The following is a 15173-nucleotide window of genomic DNA, read 5'->3' as shown; positions in this document are numbered from 1 at the left end:
AAGAATGCTTGTGGATTAGTTTGTAAAACACTTTGAAGTTTTCTACAACTTCTTTAAATTTAACACCACAGTGTTGTGGCTGTTCAGGTGTATTTTTGAAGTGGACATGTTAAGTGCAATTTGAAATAAGAAATGTAAAATGTGATAAAAATACGTTTTTGTGTTCATTTGATTCCTATTCAAGACACTTTGATAAGAATGACTATATGTAATATAGGCGGCTACAGAGTATCTTTGTTTACATCTTTGGGTGTTGGTGTGCCTCGGGATTTTTTCAATTAAAACAATGTATCTTGGCTCAAAAAAGGTTGAAAAACACTGTTTTAAGTAACTGAAGAACTTCCAGACTGGTGGCATGATCTCCCATGTTTAATCCAGTTTTCATTCCAAGTCATTGTTTTTATTTTTAAACAGTTATTAGGCACAGTGGCTCAGTCTGCACTGTGAAAGTTACTCAATACGTTGTTGCTAGGTAATCACAGAGTGAGTCAGTTAGTTGATGCCACCCTCCTAACTTAGCTAGCTCTGGGAGGTTAAGCAGTTAAAGTCTTTCCTCTGCCTACATCTCCCAGAATGCTGTGTGGTTCTAGATCAGAGTTCAGTGAAAAGTTCATATATTGAGTATTCTATCAGATGTATCATCAATCAGTATTAATCACATGTCTATCACAGTATGTATTGCTATTGTTTTATTGTTCATGAGTTCATGATTCTTGTCAATTTCTAATTTTGGAGTGAAACTTATCAGAAAAGAAAATGACTTCTTTTAAAGGAAATTGGTCAACTGTGATGAATGGCGTATGAAAAAATAAGGTAAATATGGGAATGAAAGCAACGCTTGATATTCATAGGGAAGTTCAGATTTTAAGGCATCTGTTTTAAAATATATAAAGAAAAGAAAGGCAAGTTGTGCAAATGTGCTTATATTGCTTAAGAACAGAGTAGCTGAAGACTCAGACTGTAAGATGCTCATTGTGTTCATCAGATGATATTGGGGGACAAAACTAAAAGTCTAAACTGTTTGTGTCCAGGATGTGTGGGGTCCTCAGAGGTGTTAGCTGCCTTTTTCCTGATCCCCGACCTGTTCAAGTCCAAGTTCTGAACTAAACTGTTGGATGTATTATCAATCCATCAGGTGATTTGGGATTCTCCCTGTTACTTCTTGACTTCCTGTTGAAAATGGCTGCTGCCTGCATTTCACTAAGTAACTATAAAATAGCTTTCTATTGGAAAAGGATGCAGGTATCTATTACTGTATCTCAGCTACCAGCAAGTTCATTAACTGGGTAACTTGTCAGTCATTAACCAGACACAGTGATTCCATTCCAGTTAAATATTAGTGAGTGAGATCACTGCCTGACATTTTGATTTTTCAAGCCACTGTCTGAAGTCAGAAGCACAAACATTACTCTTGTATAGTCGGTAGGAAGCCGTTATGTTTTGCTTCATACTACGCATGAGCTAGGGATTCCCTGACAGAAAAGATCCATTTACTCTGTTGACAAGACAATGAACACCGGTATATTTTAGAACCATTGCACTCTGGAACCTGTTCTGAAACTGTGCTGTTGTCAGAAAAAACATTGGCTATTTTTATGGAAATGTACAGTACAAACACAACAAAATGCTTCCATTTTCACCAGAAATTGTTGTCATGTAAACAGGGCCTTGGAGTGCAGATTGTTATTGGCGTTTGCAGCAAGTTAGGTCAGCCAGGCTGCATGCTGCAGTGCAGACACACTGGAAGTCCAGTTATCTTCAGTCAAATGGAGGCTGACAGGTTGGGAGATCTTTGAAACCAACACGGTTACACTTATTCACAGACACGAGCAAAGTCACTACTCCTTCCACCAAAGATAGAAACATCTCTGAAAATAATCCCCAAATTAATGTAGTTTGATGGGCAAAAGTTCTTATTTAGTTGACCACAATATGAATGTTCTTATAAAACTCTCATGAGTTTAATTTTGAAATTGCAGGAAGAACCAAGTGCATTAGTCCAAGTTTTCAGTATCATCACGGTGCACGATTATCCTGTGGGAGCATTATTATTAGAATAATGGTGATTAGTAATCTAACAATAGGGTTTATAAGATTCATCCTTCTGTTTTTTACTTCTAGGTTAATAGAATATATCAATCACACACTAAGGAGCTCACCAGGTGACATCAAGAGGAAAGCATGCTGTTCAAATAAATGCATGCACCAATAATCAATAATCACATTTGTAGCAACCACTGTTGTTGTCTCAGCTGAGGCTCCTTCCCTGGTTTGCCCCACCCTGATCCAGTCCAATCTCCTCCTTGTTTGATCAGAGAGTAGACGGAGGGAGGGGGAGTGGGTGGTGCTAATGACATGCAGTCTGGTAAAAATGGATCCCGTTCATTAAACACCCCTCCCAGACCTCCTCCCGATAGCCCACCTTTCTCCCTCTCCCCTTTTCCTCTTCCTCCTGGTCTACAGTGCTCTTAACAAAGACATTAAAACACAGATCAACACACCTCAAAATGGATGCAGTCATGTTGGCATGTTTCTCTGTGATGCCACCACAGTGAGACGCTACAGTCGTGTGAGTGTGTGTGTTTGTGTGTGTGGCGTTGCCTGAGATGTGACTGATTAGAATGACTCTTAATTCCTTTGTGTGTCTTCCTTGTGCCTGCTGGCTGCTTTGACATGTCCTTGTAGAGCAGCCGAATGAAGATGTAGCTGATGCCAGCCTCCAGCTGACTGGACTGATGCAGGATGCCTCCGTCCTCCTGTAGATTCGCAGAAACCCAGTATTAATGCAGCCGCTCTAGCATAAAGCTCACAGTGTTTCTTGCCATGCTTTGTGATGATGCAACCATTTCACTTTTCTTTGCTCATTTTGAATTTTAATTTTTGTAGAGCTTCTTCTTTCTGTATATTTTGATTTCTCTCAATGAGAATCTTCTTCAGGAGAATGAAAACCAACAAACGTTTTCTTTACTTTTCTAGGTGAATAGAATAAAACAGAAATTTCTGTGCAGCTGCAGCACAAAGAAGTGTCAGGCAGTCAAAGAAAATAGATTCACAGAGATAGGAATATGCAATACATAAAATAGAATAAAGAACAAAATATTGTATAGTAAAGGCAACATTTCAACATAAATACTCTTTAGCAAACTCCAGTCCAAAGGAATGTGCAACTGAGTAGGTTAGTTTAAAAATGTAGAAAATGTGTCACTTCCTGAGTTTGTTTAAATCTGTGATGGTTCTGGAGTCTAACAGCAGCTGGGAGGAAGGAGCTGTGATAACACTCTTCTGTGCATTTAGGACGCAGCATTCTGTTTCTGCAATTATTGGCTGAAACAAAAGATGCTGTCACTATTTCCTTCACTCAGCTCTCTTTATGAGGTAATTAAAGATGCTGCATTCAGATCAGTTTTTCATTGTTATTGTGAAGTATGCATGATGTCTAGTGAGATGCAGTTCCAGTAACTCCTGTATTTTACTCTGGCATTGGAAAGGCAACTACTCTAAACTAGTGCCCCACTGTTGCCAACTTAGTGACTTTGTTGCTATGTTTAGCTACTTTTCAGACTAAAGGAATTGGTGTCAGCCAAGATTGGAATCAGCAGGTCAGAGTTTTTAAAGATCATGATCGGCCACAAAACTCCAATCAGTGCACTCCCTTTGACATCACCCAGAAAACATTTGATCAACCCTCCTGTCTTAAAATTGTTGTATTTTAGTGTTTTGTAGAGAAGTGACAGGAGAAATTTTAAGTACTCTACACAAATCACAATATTACAGTAATCCTGCAAACAGATGCCAGCTTCATTTATTAAGGGTTTTTTGGATCAGCACATAGACTTGGGTGCAATGCCTTATGGGTAGTAACAGTAATAGGGAGTGAGACCATGGAATTCCAGTGCTAATCCAACTTGTTTCATGTTGACTTTCAATGTTTTTACTGTTCTTTTTTTTCTCTTATGTTAGATCTATGAATGGATCGAACTCAAGTGTTTTAAACACGGCACCCCTGTGATTTGATTGGTTCTTGTTCTCTATAAGCCCGCCTCCAGTTCTTGACTGAGATGTGTTTGTTCAGGTTTCTGAGATGCAACATTACAAACCCAAACAACACAGCCAAGTGAAAGCCTACTGGTTTGGAACTGGAAAGTGTTTTCTGTTTTGTTCTCAGTAACAATCGTTGTGACAGGAACAGTAGAAATCACAGCTGATCTTCACCTGGTAGAATAACGATAATAAACCAGATGAGTGTAAATGGATTACAGTCATATCTTTCTTCACAAAGTGAACAATTTCTGATCAGTTTGGTGCTCTCCAGTTTAGCGATAGTATTCAAACCCTTCCTGAGATTAAGCTTCTTTTTATTTTTTGTTTCTTTCATATTTTCACAAAAGCAAAGCATGGCTTATAGATACATAGCCAGTATAGACATGTTCCAGGTAATGAGAGCAACTCGACGTTCCACCAGCACCAGGCTAGTCCAGCTAATAGAAGTGAACATGGCAGCTGTGACTGTCGCGTTGAAGCAGAAACACTGACATGTATCATGTTTGACCCACACTCAGTGATGCTGTTCTACATACATTGCCTAGAAACGTATTCACCCCTTTGGATGTTTAACCCTTTGTATTGCTTTTACAAGTCAAACATGATCAACATAATTTGGCAAAACAAGTTCCAAAGAAACTCTTAATGTTAAACTGAAAACTGATTTCTACAAAATAAAGACAAAAATATGTATCATAAAATGACTGATTTTATAAATACTGCCCCCTTCAGTCAGTATTCAGTAGCTGGTCCTCTGGCTGCAGTCAGTGTGGATCTCAGTCAAGATGCTCATCAGGGGCCTCATGTATAAAGCTTGCGTACGTACAAAAAACGTGCGGCGCCATATTTTACTCACAAGTTGCCACTTATAAAGATGAATCCAGCGTAAAAGTTTGCGTAAATATACGCAGACTTTTGATCTGCCATGAAAATATGTGACAGCCATGCAAACTTTTTCTGTGAACAATATCAAACTACAACGGGTCAAAACTCACCTAAATACACTGAAATCTGACTACATTCAGTTTTTTAGACCATTTTTTTAGTCATTCTGACTGAAAAAGAAAACAAGGTTGGATCAGCAGATTAACTCCAGACAGATCAGGTTTGATTATTTTTAAGGTGAGCAGGTGTGTAGACAATCACACATATTCAAGTAGCTGCGCAAGGTGTGCGCAATAATTGTGGAGCATTGTGGTTCTGATGGAGAACATCGCCAATGGAAGGATTAGGGCACGTGTGTTTAGAGATCATATTGATCTGCTGGGAAATATTGATGATGGTTTATTATTGTTTAGATTAATCCAGACTGATCATTCTGGACCTCTGAGCAAAACTTAAACAAGGAACTGAGCATTAACGGTGCAACTGCAGTCATCCTGCAGTCGACCCATGCCCGCTTTGAATGCGCCATATGGACAGAAAGCATCTCTATTCTGTAAATGTACAACTTATACACGATTTCTCTATTTAGAATAAACGTCCACATTTCCCACTCAAAGGATTCTCTGACACGCTGTCTGTCTTTAAATCCCGACTAAACGCTTTGCTGTTCAAACAGGCATTTGTACGATCTCTTTATTTTCTTTTGTTTAATTTTGATTTTTTTTTTTTTTTTTTTTTTTTGTGAGGTGACCTGATGTACCCTGAAAGCACCTGTTAAATAATAGTTATTATTATTATAAATACATATACTGCTAGAATGTTGCCATGGTTATTACTGGACATGGTGGCAGACTTCCGGGTATTTATACTAATTTACATATATATTTATGGGTGGCGACAGGGCGGACCAGCAGCTGCGCTCCGTTTCCCACAGGATGTATAAAGGAAAGGTGCGCAGGTATGTACGTATGTACGGCTTTATACATCCACATTTTTTTGTGTGCAGCACTTTTCTAAATTTGTCCATAGACCAAGTTTTAGTGTGAAAAAGAAGAGCTCGTTTTGAATGTCCCACAACCATGTGACCACCAGTCCACTGTTAGACCTCGCTGGGTTCTTTACACTAGCATTATTGAAGACAAACTCACTGCTTTCAGGTGACTTCTATTCCACTCATTGTGAGACTACCAGCACCAACTGACTGGACATGTTTTAATTTCTTCTAGTTACTTTGAAGTAGGTGAATATTTATGCAATTATTTGTCTTATTTTTTTTCACATATTTTTATTTAATTTTCATTATTTCATAGGAATCAGTTTTCACTTTGACATGAAAGGTTTTTGGGTTTTTTTGTAAAAAATTTTATTTAAAAAAAGCCAAATGTAAAACATCCAAAGGGGCTGAATACTTTTTATAGGCACTGTTTTTCTGCACGAAGCAGTGTTAAATATTAAATGTAGTGTAAGCTGTCAGCATGTTGATGTTTTATTACATGTATAAATCGTTGAACCTCATGCAGTGTAAGCAGGACTCTCCCAGTGTGAACAGGTCAGCTCTGGGCTGCTGTGGTTCTGTAATGGTTCCAACCCTTCAGTCTCTCTGCTACTGTTCGTTTGTCTTAATTGCTTTAGCTTATTGCTGTTTTCACCGCATCTTCCCTCCTCTTCCTCCTTCAGTACACACACGCACACACACACACACACGAGTTCTTTGTGCAAAACAAAAGGCCGCTGATCGCTTACTGAGGCCTATAGAAAGAGTTAATTCCTACTTATTCTTTATTCTTGTTATGGAAGGTGTGTGTTCTGTGTGTGTGTTGCTTTGAGATTATGTCCAACTAAGGTGCCTGTCGCTTGCTTAATGTCTTCGGTTCTGCCGGTGTGTGTGTGTGTGTGTGTGTGTGTGTGTGTGTGTGTGTGTGTGTGTGTGTGTGTGTGGGGAGAGAGAGAAGAGGATACATGTTTTGGGGGGGATGGGCGCCTCAGGTTTGGTACACAGGGTCTCCCACTTTATCTGGCAGGGACCAGTCGGATGGAGGGAGAAGGGGGGGTGGGGTTGAGAGGTTAAGAGGAAAAGGGGTGTGGCCTGAGTTACTGTCCTTCTCACTGTGTCTTACTGTGTCTTTCTCCCCCCCATGCCCTCACTGACAGGGTTTCCTTTGGCCGAGTGCAGGGGCGGAGTCCACAGAGATTGAGCAAAATCAGCCCTCCCCTCCAGTTTCCCACAAATTACTCACCCTGCTGCTGAAATTAGAAATGCGCAGTCTAGTGGCCAAGTTCACCTAAAGACACAAGCAGCCGCCTGTAGTTGAGTTTTTTATTGATAAAAACATAAGTTGTGCATTTTGTTCTTGTGAAATACTTGCAGTGAATCTTTTAACAGTCGTGAGCATGCATGAGATGATGAATGATTGAGACCAAGTCCACAGTTTCACTTTCTAGGAGGACTCAGAATAAACCAGGAAGTATCTGAACTACTTCTGGTTCTCTTAAGTCTTCACTTGAATCTGTAAACTGTTACAAAACATCCTACTGATGATTAATATGAAGCAAGGTAGACATAATTTATAAAACCCGACAAGTTCAGCAGAAGTGAAGCGGCAGGGGATGAAATGTCTGACACTCTGATGTTGGAACTACTAGTTTTTATAGTAGTTTTTTTATAGTAGTTTTTCAATATAACAGCTGTAATATTGAAAAGTTTATTTAATTCAGTAATTCAATGAAAACATATGATCCATTTTCTTAAATGACACTTCCATAGATTCCTCACATACTGAGAGTGGAAAAAATAAAGCAGCTAATTTCTTTAGGCTTTGTCACTATATTTAACAACTTTTCAGACAAAAATATCAGAATCGGCAGGTGAGGCTTTTCAAAGGCTCAGAAAACTGCAATCGGTGCATCTCTAAATATTTTAGCAGAGCTGAAAGACATCTCTGGTTGTAATGAATTTGTATGAGTTTTACTTTTTGAACTGAGTTAAAATATAGTTTTTGATATTGTTTTGCAGGCACCTATGTTTTTAGAGTGGGTAAAGTATACTAGATGTCTGTCTGATGCTTTTCTTGTTAAGTAATTTTAGATCACAGGGAAATAGAAATGTTCCTGTTGTTTTTACCATAACTTTAACTGGGACTAGAGGCTCTGAGGTGGTAGTGGCGGCCAACATGGCAACATGTCAAGTTATGATATTTTTATTTTTATTTTTTTTATTTTTTTTTGTAAAATTTTAGAATCTCAGCTGAAGAATTTTTCTGTACAAATTTTAATCCATTTGATAAAACTGCCTGCTTGTGTCAGATATAACTGATATTTAACAGTTCACCTTAAATATCAGTTTACATTGCCCACCCCATTAGCTCTTGAATTAAACTGCTTGTTAATGTTCTACAGTATAATCTGCAGATGAGTGTTTTTATTTAACAGAGCAGGTATTTCAGTTCTCTATCATCTGATCTGATTCTGTTGTGTTTGTTTGCAGGAGAGTTTGAGGAGGAGTCCAAGCAGCCGGCGCTGTCTGAGCAGCAGAAGCACCAGCTGAAACACAGGGAGCTCTTCCTGTCTCGACAGTTTGAGTCTCTACCTGCCACTCATATACGGTATGTGTTCATGTGGAGTCAGCAGTTTAACATGGAGGGGAAACACATTCTCACCAGAAACACACGCATCCAACACAACTCCTCACTGGAAGCAGTTGGTTCTGTTAACTGTTAACTGGTAAATGTTAAACTTTTTCATTTTTCATTCAGGCGCACAAATAATCTAGATTAACACCACTGATCTTAAAATTATCAGCAGACTATAATTATATAAAGCCGTTACAGATTTCTTCCGTTTATGCTTTTTTTGCATTTAAATGTTTTAGACGACTAAATTAATTTTCAGTGTTTACATAAGTTATAAAGATAACCTGCGGATAGGCCTGTTGCGATAAACGATAAATCAATTAATCGCACGATAAATTAAACCTATCGACCTCATTTTAATTATCGGCTTTATCGTCTCTTCCTGCCTTTTATTCTTTCTGTTGATGACACTGAATGAAAAAATGCTCAACTCCGGTGCTCTCCACTGACCCTCCCTTCCTCATTTCCTAAGTGTAAAGTCCAGCGCACACGACACAAGGTATCAGCCGACTGTCGGCCCATTTTCACAACCTGAGAGACCACACATTAGCCGACAGAAATCCTAGATATAATTGTGTAGAGTCCAGCCACACAGCCATTATTTCGGACTTGTAGCGAAAAATAATGGCTACAAGTCCAGTTAATTAATTTTAATATCAGGCATTAATCAATGCTTTACTAGAATCTACCTGCAATGCATGTGGCTAGAGTCAGCGTCCTCACGGAATGAAAATCATTATAACCTATTTATGTCACATTAACGAAGAACAGCTGAAAAGTTACCGGGTAGCAATTTGGCTCCAACTCCCCCCTCTTGTCATTTCTATATTTTTTGCACGAAATGTTGAATAAATATTAATGTTGTTTCCACATATCATCTTCAACGTCCGCTGGACTTCGGGTTGCGCAGTTTCAGCTGTTTGGGATTCCCCTTTGTAATTTCCCCTCAGAAAGCGTGGAGGAGAATCCACGCTTTCTGATTGGCTACCTGTCACATTCAACAGGCTGGTTAAGCTCCCAGTCGGGGAAAACCCCTGATTTAGATCGGAGCGGCCATGACGATCTAAATCACACCACAGCATGATCGGTTACGAAATCACCAGCGACAATCTCAGATCGGCCAACGATCTAAGATTGTCATAAGGGAAAAATAGGGGCAAAAAACCGTGTAGTGTGAACTACTGCATTAGGTAGTCGGATATGCCCATCTTCTCTATTTAAATCTAGTGATTACTGAAGGGCAATATAGTATACAGACTTCATAATCTGCACTCTTTTGGTTGAATGCAGTATTTATTTCCACTTTGGCTTTATGTTGTTTAGTTTTTATTCAAGTACGTTTTTTGTTAATGGAGACTGAGAATCCTTTTTATTTTTGTTTTTGGTTGTTTTGTTTATTTAGTTAAAGTTTATTTCTTTCTTAAAGTGACAAACGGCCAGAAGCTGTTTTAAAATGGTGGGGATTTTATTTTTCTGAAGCTGTACTTTAGTTTCTTCCATGGTGGATGTTTTACTGCTGCTCCTCTCTGTCTGCAGGGGAAAATGTAACGTCACCCTCCTCAATGAAACGGACGTCCTGGCTGGTTACCTGGAGAAGGAAGTAAGGCTGAGCTTGGTGATTTCTCAGGGCCGCTGTGTTCCTGCTGCTCATTTTCTGAAAAAAAAAATTTGATTAAAGTCAGTTGGTGCGTGCGGCTTTAACCCTTCAACATCTCCTGTCCAGGACTGTTTCTTCTACTCGCTGGTGTTTGACCCTGTCCAGAAGACGCTGTTGGCAGATCAGGGGGAGATCCGGGTGGGCTCTAAATACCAGGCAGAGATTCCTGACAAACTCACTGAAGGTTTGTTTCCTTTAACACTGTGAAAGACGGATGTTTTTATTTTCATGTGACATCAGATTAAAGCTTTTCTTGTTCTAAATCCGTTAGGATTATTAAAATTTGTTCTGTTTTGGAAATGCCAGAATAATGAGACAGAATGTTTTTACTTTGGTTTAAATTCAGAAGTTGACATCCATTTCTTAGCAGTTGGTAGCATTCCTCAAGCTTCTTTCAGTAGTTAACTGGAGTTCTGGCCCATTCTCCTTAACAAAACTGGTAGAACTGGGTCAGGCTGGTAGGCCTTCTCATTCACACACCTTTCAGATCTACTCACAGGTTCTCTTGGACAGATGTCCTGTGATGGACACTCTCAAACATTGACTTTCCTGTCCTTAAGCCACTTGAAGCTGATTTGGTGTCATGGTTAGCATTGAACTTTTTGTCCATCTGTATCTCAGATGAAGTTGACACCCGGGTCCAGGAGAAGATGGAAACTAAAGTTTGGGATCCCAGCAACCAGCTGAAGGACGCCCAGATCGACCAGTTCCTTGTTGTTGCAAGGTAACTCTTCCCCACCATCTGCCACCCTTCAGATAGAACCTGTTGCCATGGCAACTTCCAAGCAAACTTCCATCAATGGACCTTACCACAGGGGCCACATTTCATTGGCTAATGCCCATTCACGTCACTGCGCAGCTACCACGTGCGTGACCATCTCACAAACACAAGCTACAGTAGTAAACTCATGCTAATGTACATTGTGGACTAGCAGACCGGCAGAAAGTTTTTGCGTCAGGACTCGAAAAAGAATGGTTCTCCATTGTCAGTGGGGAATCTGTACAGGCGATGTCAGGTATCCTGATCGTATTTATGGAACTAAAATTCACAGTTTTCCAAAATCTGAAACGGAATGCCTTGCTTGGATTAAAGCTTGTGCACAACCGCATTTGCAGCTCAACCGTCGTAGGATCAATAAGAACAAAGGAGTGTCTGCTGGTTGTAAGTATTATTGCTTTGCTTTCTTTGTGTTTAGTGAATGAAAAAAAGAAAGTCAATAATAAACACATCCATTATGAAAACCTTTTAGCCAAGTTCAGCATAATGGCAGTACCGATACAACTTCTACACCTTGAAGTCTGTCTGTTTCACAGTTAGCTGAACAGATCAATATGCAGTGTGTACCGTATCTGACATACATTAAAGATTTTATTTTACCTGAAAAGGCTTTTTACTAAACTGTAATCGTGTTAGCCACTCTAGCACCGAGTACAGTGCATCAGGCCTAGGCACATTCAAACATTTGCCAACAACAGAAATCAGTGATTTCAAAAGTAACCCTCAAAACCATGAATGCCCGACTTACCCAGCCTTGCAAGAACAATAGCCATCAGTGATCTTGTCCACAGCTATATTTATGCTGAGGGTCTGAGGATCTGCTGTTTTCCTCATCGACCGGTAGCATTTCGCTGTGACGCGCACAATGTTGGAGGCATCGTGTGGCTAAAATACCTTGATGTCGTCCAAAAACGATGACATGAATTTGTTGGTTCCCCTGTCCATTGTTGTGGCTGATATTTTGTGAAAATCCGGCAGAAATGCTAAACTAATCGACTCAGAAATACTCTGCAGAGAGTCAGTTGAAATGAAAGACGCCATGTTTACATAGAAACTAAGCACCGCGAGGCTTTGCTTGTGAGACATGCAGCCACGTGGGATTTTAGAGGACATTTCTGAGTGGAGCTTGGTAAGGTCCATTGGAGACAGAGTTCAGCCTGTAGCATTAGCTGTCAGTGTAAAGTAGTGCAGATCAGACTGCTACGTCCAAATGAACATGTAGAGAGGATGGCATCCGTCATATCAGAATATGTATTTAACCAAAGGACTAACAGGGCACTGCTGCTTAATTTATCATCTCTATGCTTCTCTTATTTGGTTTGTTTACATCTAGAGAAACTATTTGATTCTGGGGATTCCCTTACAGGTGTCAGTTATAGTAATCAGCCAAATGCTCCCTCTAGTGGCTGTTTGATGAAGTGTATGCAGAGGAACACCAGAAGCAGTGGAGCAGGATGTCAGGATCTAATGGGTGTGTGTGTGCGTGCGCGTGTGTGTGTTTGTTTGTTTGTTTCAGAGCTGTGGGGACGTTCGCCCGGGCCTTGGACTGCAGCAGCTCCATCCGTCAGCCCAGCCTCCACATGAGTGCAGCTGCAGCTTCCAGAGACATCACACTGGTTAGAGACGAATCTACACACACACACTCTGCAAACCCTGCAGTCCAACCTACGCATAGACTGTTTCCCTCTGGAACATGTGGTTTCAACAGAAATTACTGGAACTAAGTATTATGTTAAGATGCATGTAAAAGAAAGTTTTATTTTCAGCCTACTTCACTTTTTCCATATTGTCACTTTCATAAAATAATGGCCAAAGTAAAAAAAAAAAAAAAATAATAATCACCTCTTTTCTTCTCAAAGATGTTTTAGGGGAAAAAAATCTCTCTTAGCAAAAAATTACTTGGGCCATTATTTTAGGAACCTGATGATATTGCACACAAAACCCCTTAATGCCAATGGGAAAAGTTATTCAAAGTAAATTATTATAACAAATAAAACTTAAAAGGTCCCATGTACAGAAGTATGTCCAACCTCTCTTGTGGCAGCCGTGTCTGTTGGAAGTTAGGCCCATTCCGCTTAGCAGAACCTGTCCAGCTCCCCCAGGCTGGTGGGAATGTTGGTACTTGGCCATCTTCTGAAGCTTTCAGAGACGTTCAGTCAGATTCAGATCTGGCTCTGGCTCGGCTGCAGTTGGTGTCAGGGATGGATGCTTGTCCTGCATCCATCCATGCTTCAGAGACAGTCTCTGAGGTCTACAGGCAGCTGCTTTGGTTTCCTTCTTGATTTATGCTCCAACACACACTCAGCTGTGGAACTTTAATATAAACAGCTGCGTGCCTTTCCTGTCCGACTGCCGAAGCCTAGCACAGGTAGAATCCAGTTAAGCTGCAGAAACATGTAAAGGATGATCAGAAGAAATGGGAGGCACTTGAGTTCAGCTTGGAGCTTCATGGAAAAGGTTGCGAATACTTTTTAACATGTGATTTGTTTGATTTTTATTCACTTTTTAAAAATCAAAATCCTAAAGGACTTCTCCACAGCAAAATCCACTCGTGTGTGTGTGTGTGTGTGTGTGTGTGTGTGTGTGTGTGTGTGTGTGTGTGTGTGTGTGTGTGTGTGTGTGTGTGTGTGTGTACAGCTTAGTGCGACAGAAAGCTGTAGTGATGACGTCCTAATGTTCTCTGTTGCGTTAGTTCCATGCCATGGACACATTGCAGAAGAACAACTACGACCTGGCCAGGGCCATGTCCACGCTGGTCCCTCAGGGGGGCCCAGTGCTCTGCCGGGACGAGATGGAGGAGTGGAGCGCCTCGGAGGCCATGCTGTTTGAGGAGGCGCTGGAGAAATATGGCAAAGACTTCAACGACATCCGTCAGGACTTTGTGAGCTCTCCTGTCTGATTGCAGTGTGATTTGCAGAAATCTACTGAGGTTACTAACGATTTATTGTTTCCAGCTGCCCTGGAAATCTCTGGCCAGTGTAGTCCAGTTTTACTACATGTGGAAGACTACGGACCGCTACATCCAGCAGGTCTGTCTTCAGCTAGTCACACAACAGAAAGACACCTGAAACACAAATTCATCCTCATGTGGTCATCCAGATGTTTACCAGCCATGAATGTTTTTCCTCAGAAACGACTAAAGGCAGCAGAGGCAGACAGCAAACTCAAACAGGTCTACATCCCCACCTAGTGAGTATCAGCTGCTACACACAACATCTGCTTCCAGCTCCAACCTTCTCACTATAACTCCCTGCTGTTCTGTGTGCTCCAGTACCAAACCCAACCCCAATCAGATCATGATGCCAGGCAGCAAGCCCGGCCTGAACGGAGCCGCAGGCTTCCAGAAGGGACTGAGCTGTGAGAGCTGCCACAGTAAGAGAACACACACACACACACACACCTCCCACCCTGATTCTCCAAGATGATCTAACACATTTAGTCACGCTACAACCACAAACTGCATTGGATTTTCTGTAGCAGAGCAGCTCAAAGTCGTGAATTACTGAAGTGGAACTGAATGGACGTCTATTTACACACAGCCATTCAGGACGGGTTCATCCAACGAGTTTTACAGGAAACGTACAAAGAAAATGGCAAAATATAGATGTATTGCAAAAACCAAATATAGACGTATCACAAAAACAAAGCAATTGTTTGTTTCAAACATTTTGTTAGCCTTCTGTAAGCAAGAATATCTTCAGTCCTGATTTAAAGGAGTCAACAGTTTCTGAACACTTGAGGTTTTCAGAGTTTGTTCTGCATCTGAGGAGCAGAAAAACTTAGGATGAATTCCCACCAGCCCGTTAATTTAACTCCAGTCCATCTGCCTTGAAATCCGCTTCGTTTTCAGAGGTGTGAATACGTAACCAAACTCTGATGCAAACCAAAAATAAATAAATAAAAAAAACTGTACAAACCTCTTTCTCAGTTCGGTTGAGGTGCACTGTGGTGCAGTTCGAATGCAGATGTGAACACCAAGTGGACTAGAGACCATTCCAAAAGCAGGAAGCTGACAATAGAGCATTGCATTTTGGGTAAATACTAGGGGTGTAGTGATACAATAATTTCACTATACGATATTCTAGTCATGATATGATATGTATCACGATATTTGTTGAGCGATACAATTCGATACTATTCAGGGCATTTTTATGATTTTCTGAAAGATTTTAGAAGGACAGAG

General features: G+C 40.5%; 1 protein-coding gene across 1 annotated transcript; it reads left to right on the top strand.

The window, feature by feature from the left end:
* Nucleotides 1-8355: 8355 nt before the first annotated feature.
* Nucleotides 8356-14494, top strand: LOC103460987 (metastasis-associated protein MTA2-like; the record flags this gene model as incomplete). Its single annotated transcript, XM_008403302.2, has 9 exons — nt 8356-8528; nt 10092-10155; nt 10279-10396; nt 10834-10936; nt 12507-12606; nt 13683-13871; nt 13945-14019; nt 14121-14179; nt 14262-14494. Coding segments are annotated over 9 exons (1035 nt in total), but the record flags the coding sequence as incomplete, so codon positions are not given.
* Nucleotides 14495-15173: the final 679 nt, after the last annotated feature.

Source organism: Poecilia reticulata, unplaced genomic scaffold (genome assembly GCF_000633615.1).
Source record: "Poecilia reticulata strain Guanapo unplaced genomic scaffold, Guppy_female_1.0+MT scaffold_421, whole genome shotgun sequence".
Classification (NCBI taxonomy): domain Eukaryota; kingdom Metazoa; phylum Chordata; class Actinopteri; order Cyprinodontiformes; family Poeciliidae; genus Poecilia; species Poecilia reticulata.
The sequence above is the reverse complement of the archived record's forward strand: the minus strand, read 5'-3'. Positions and strand labels throughout refer to the sequence as shown.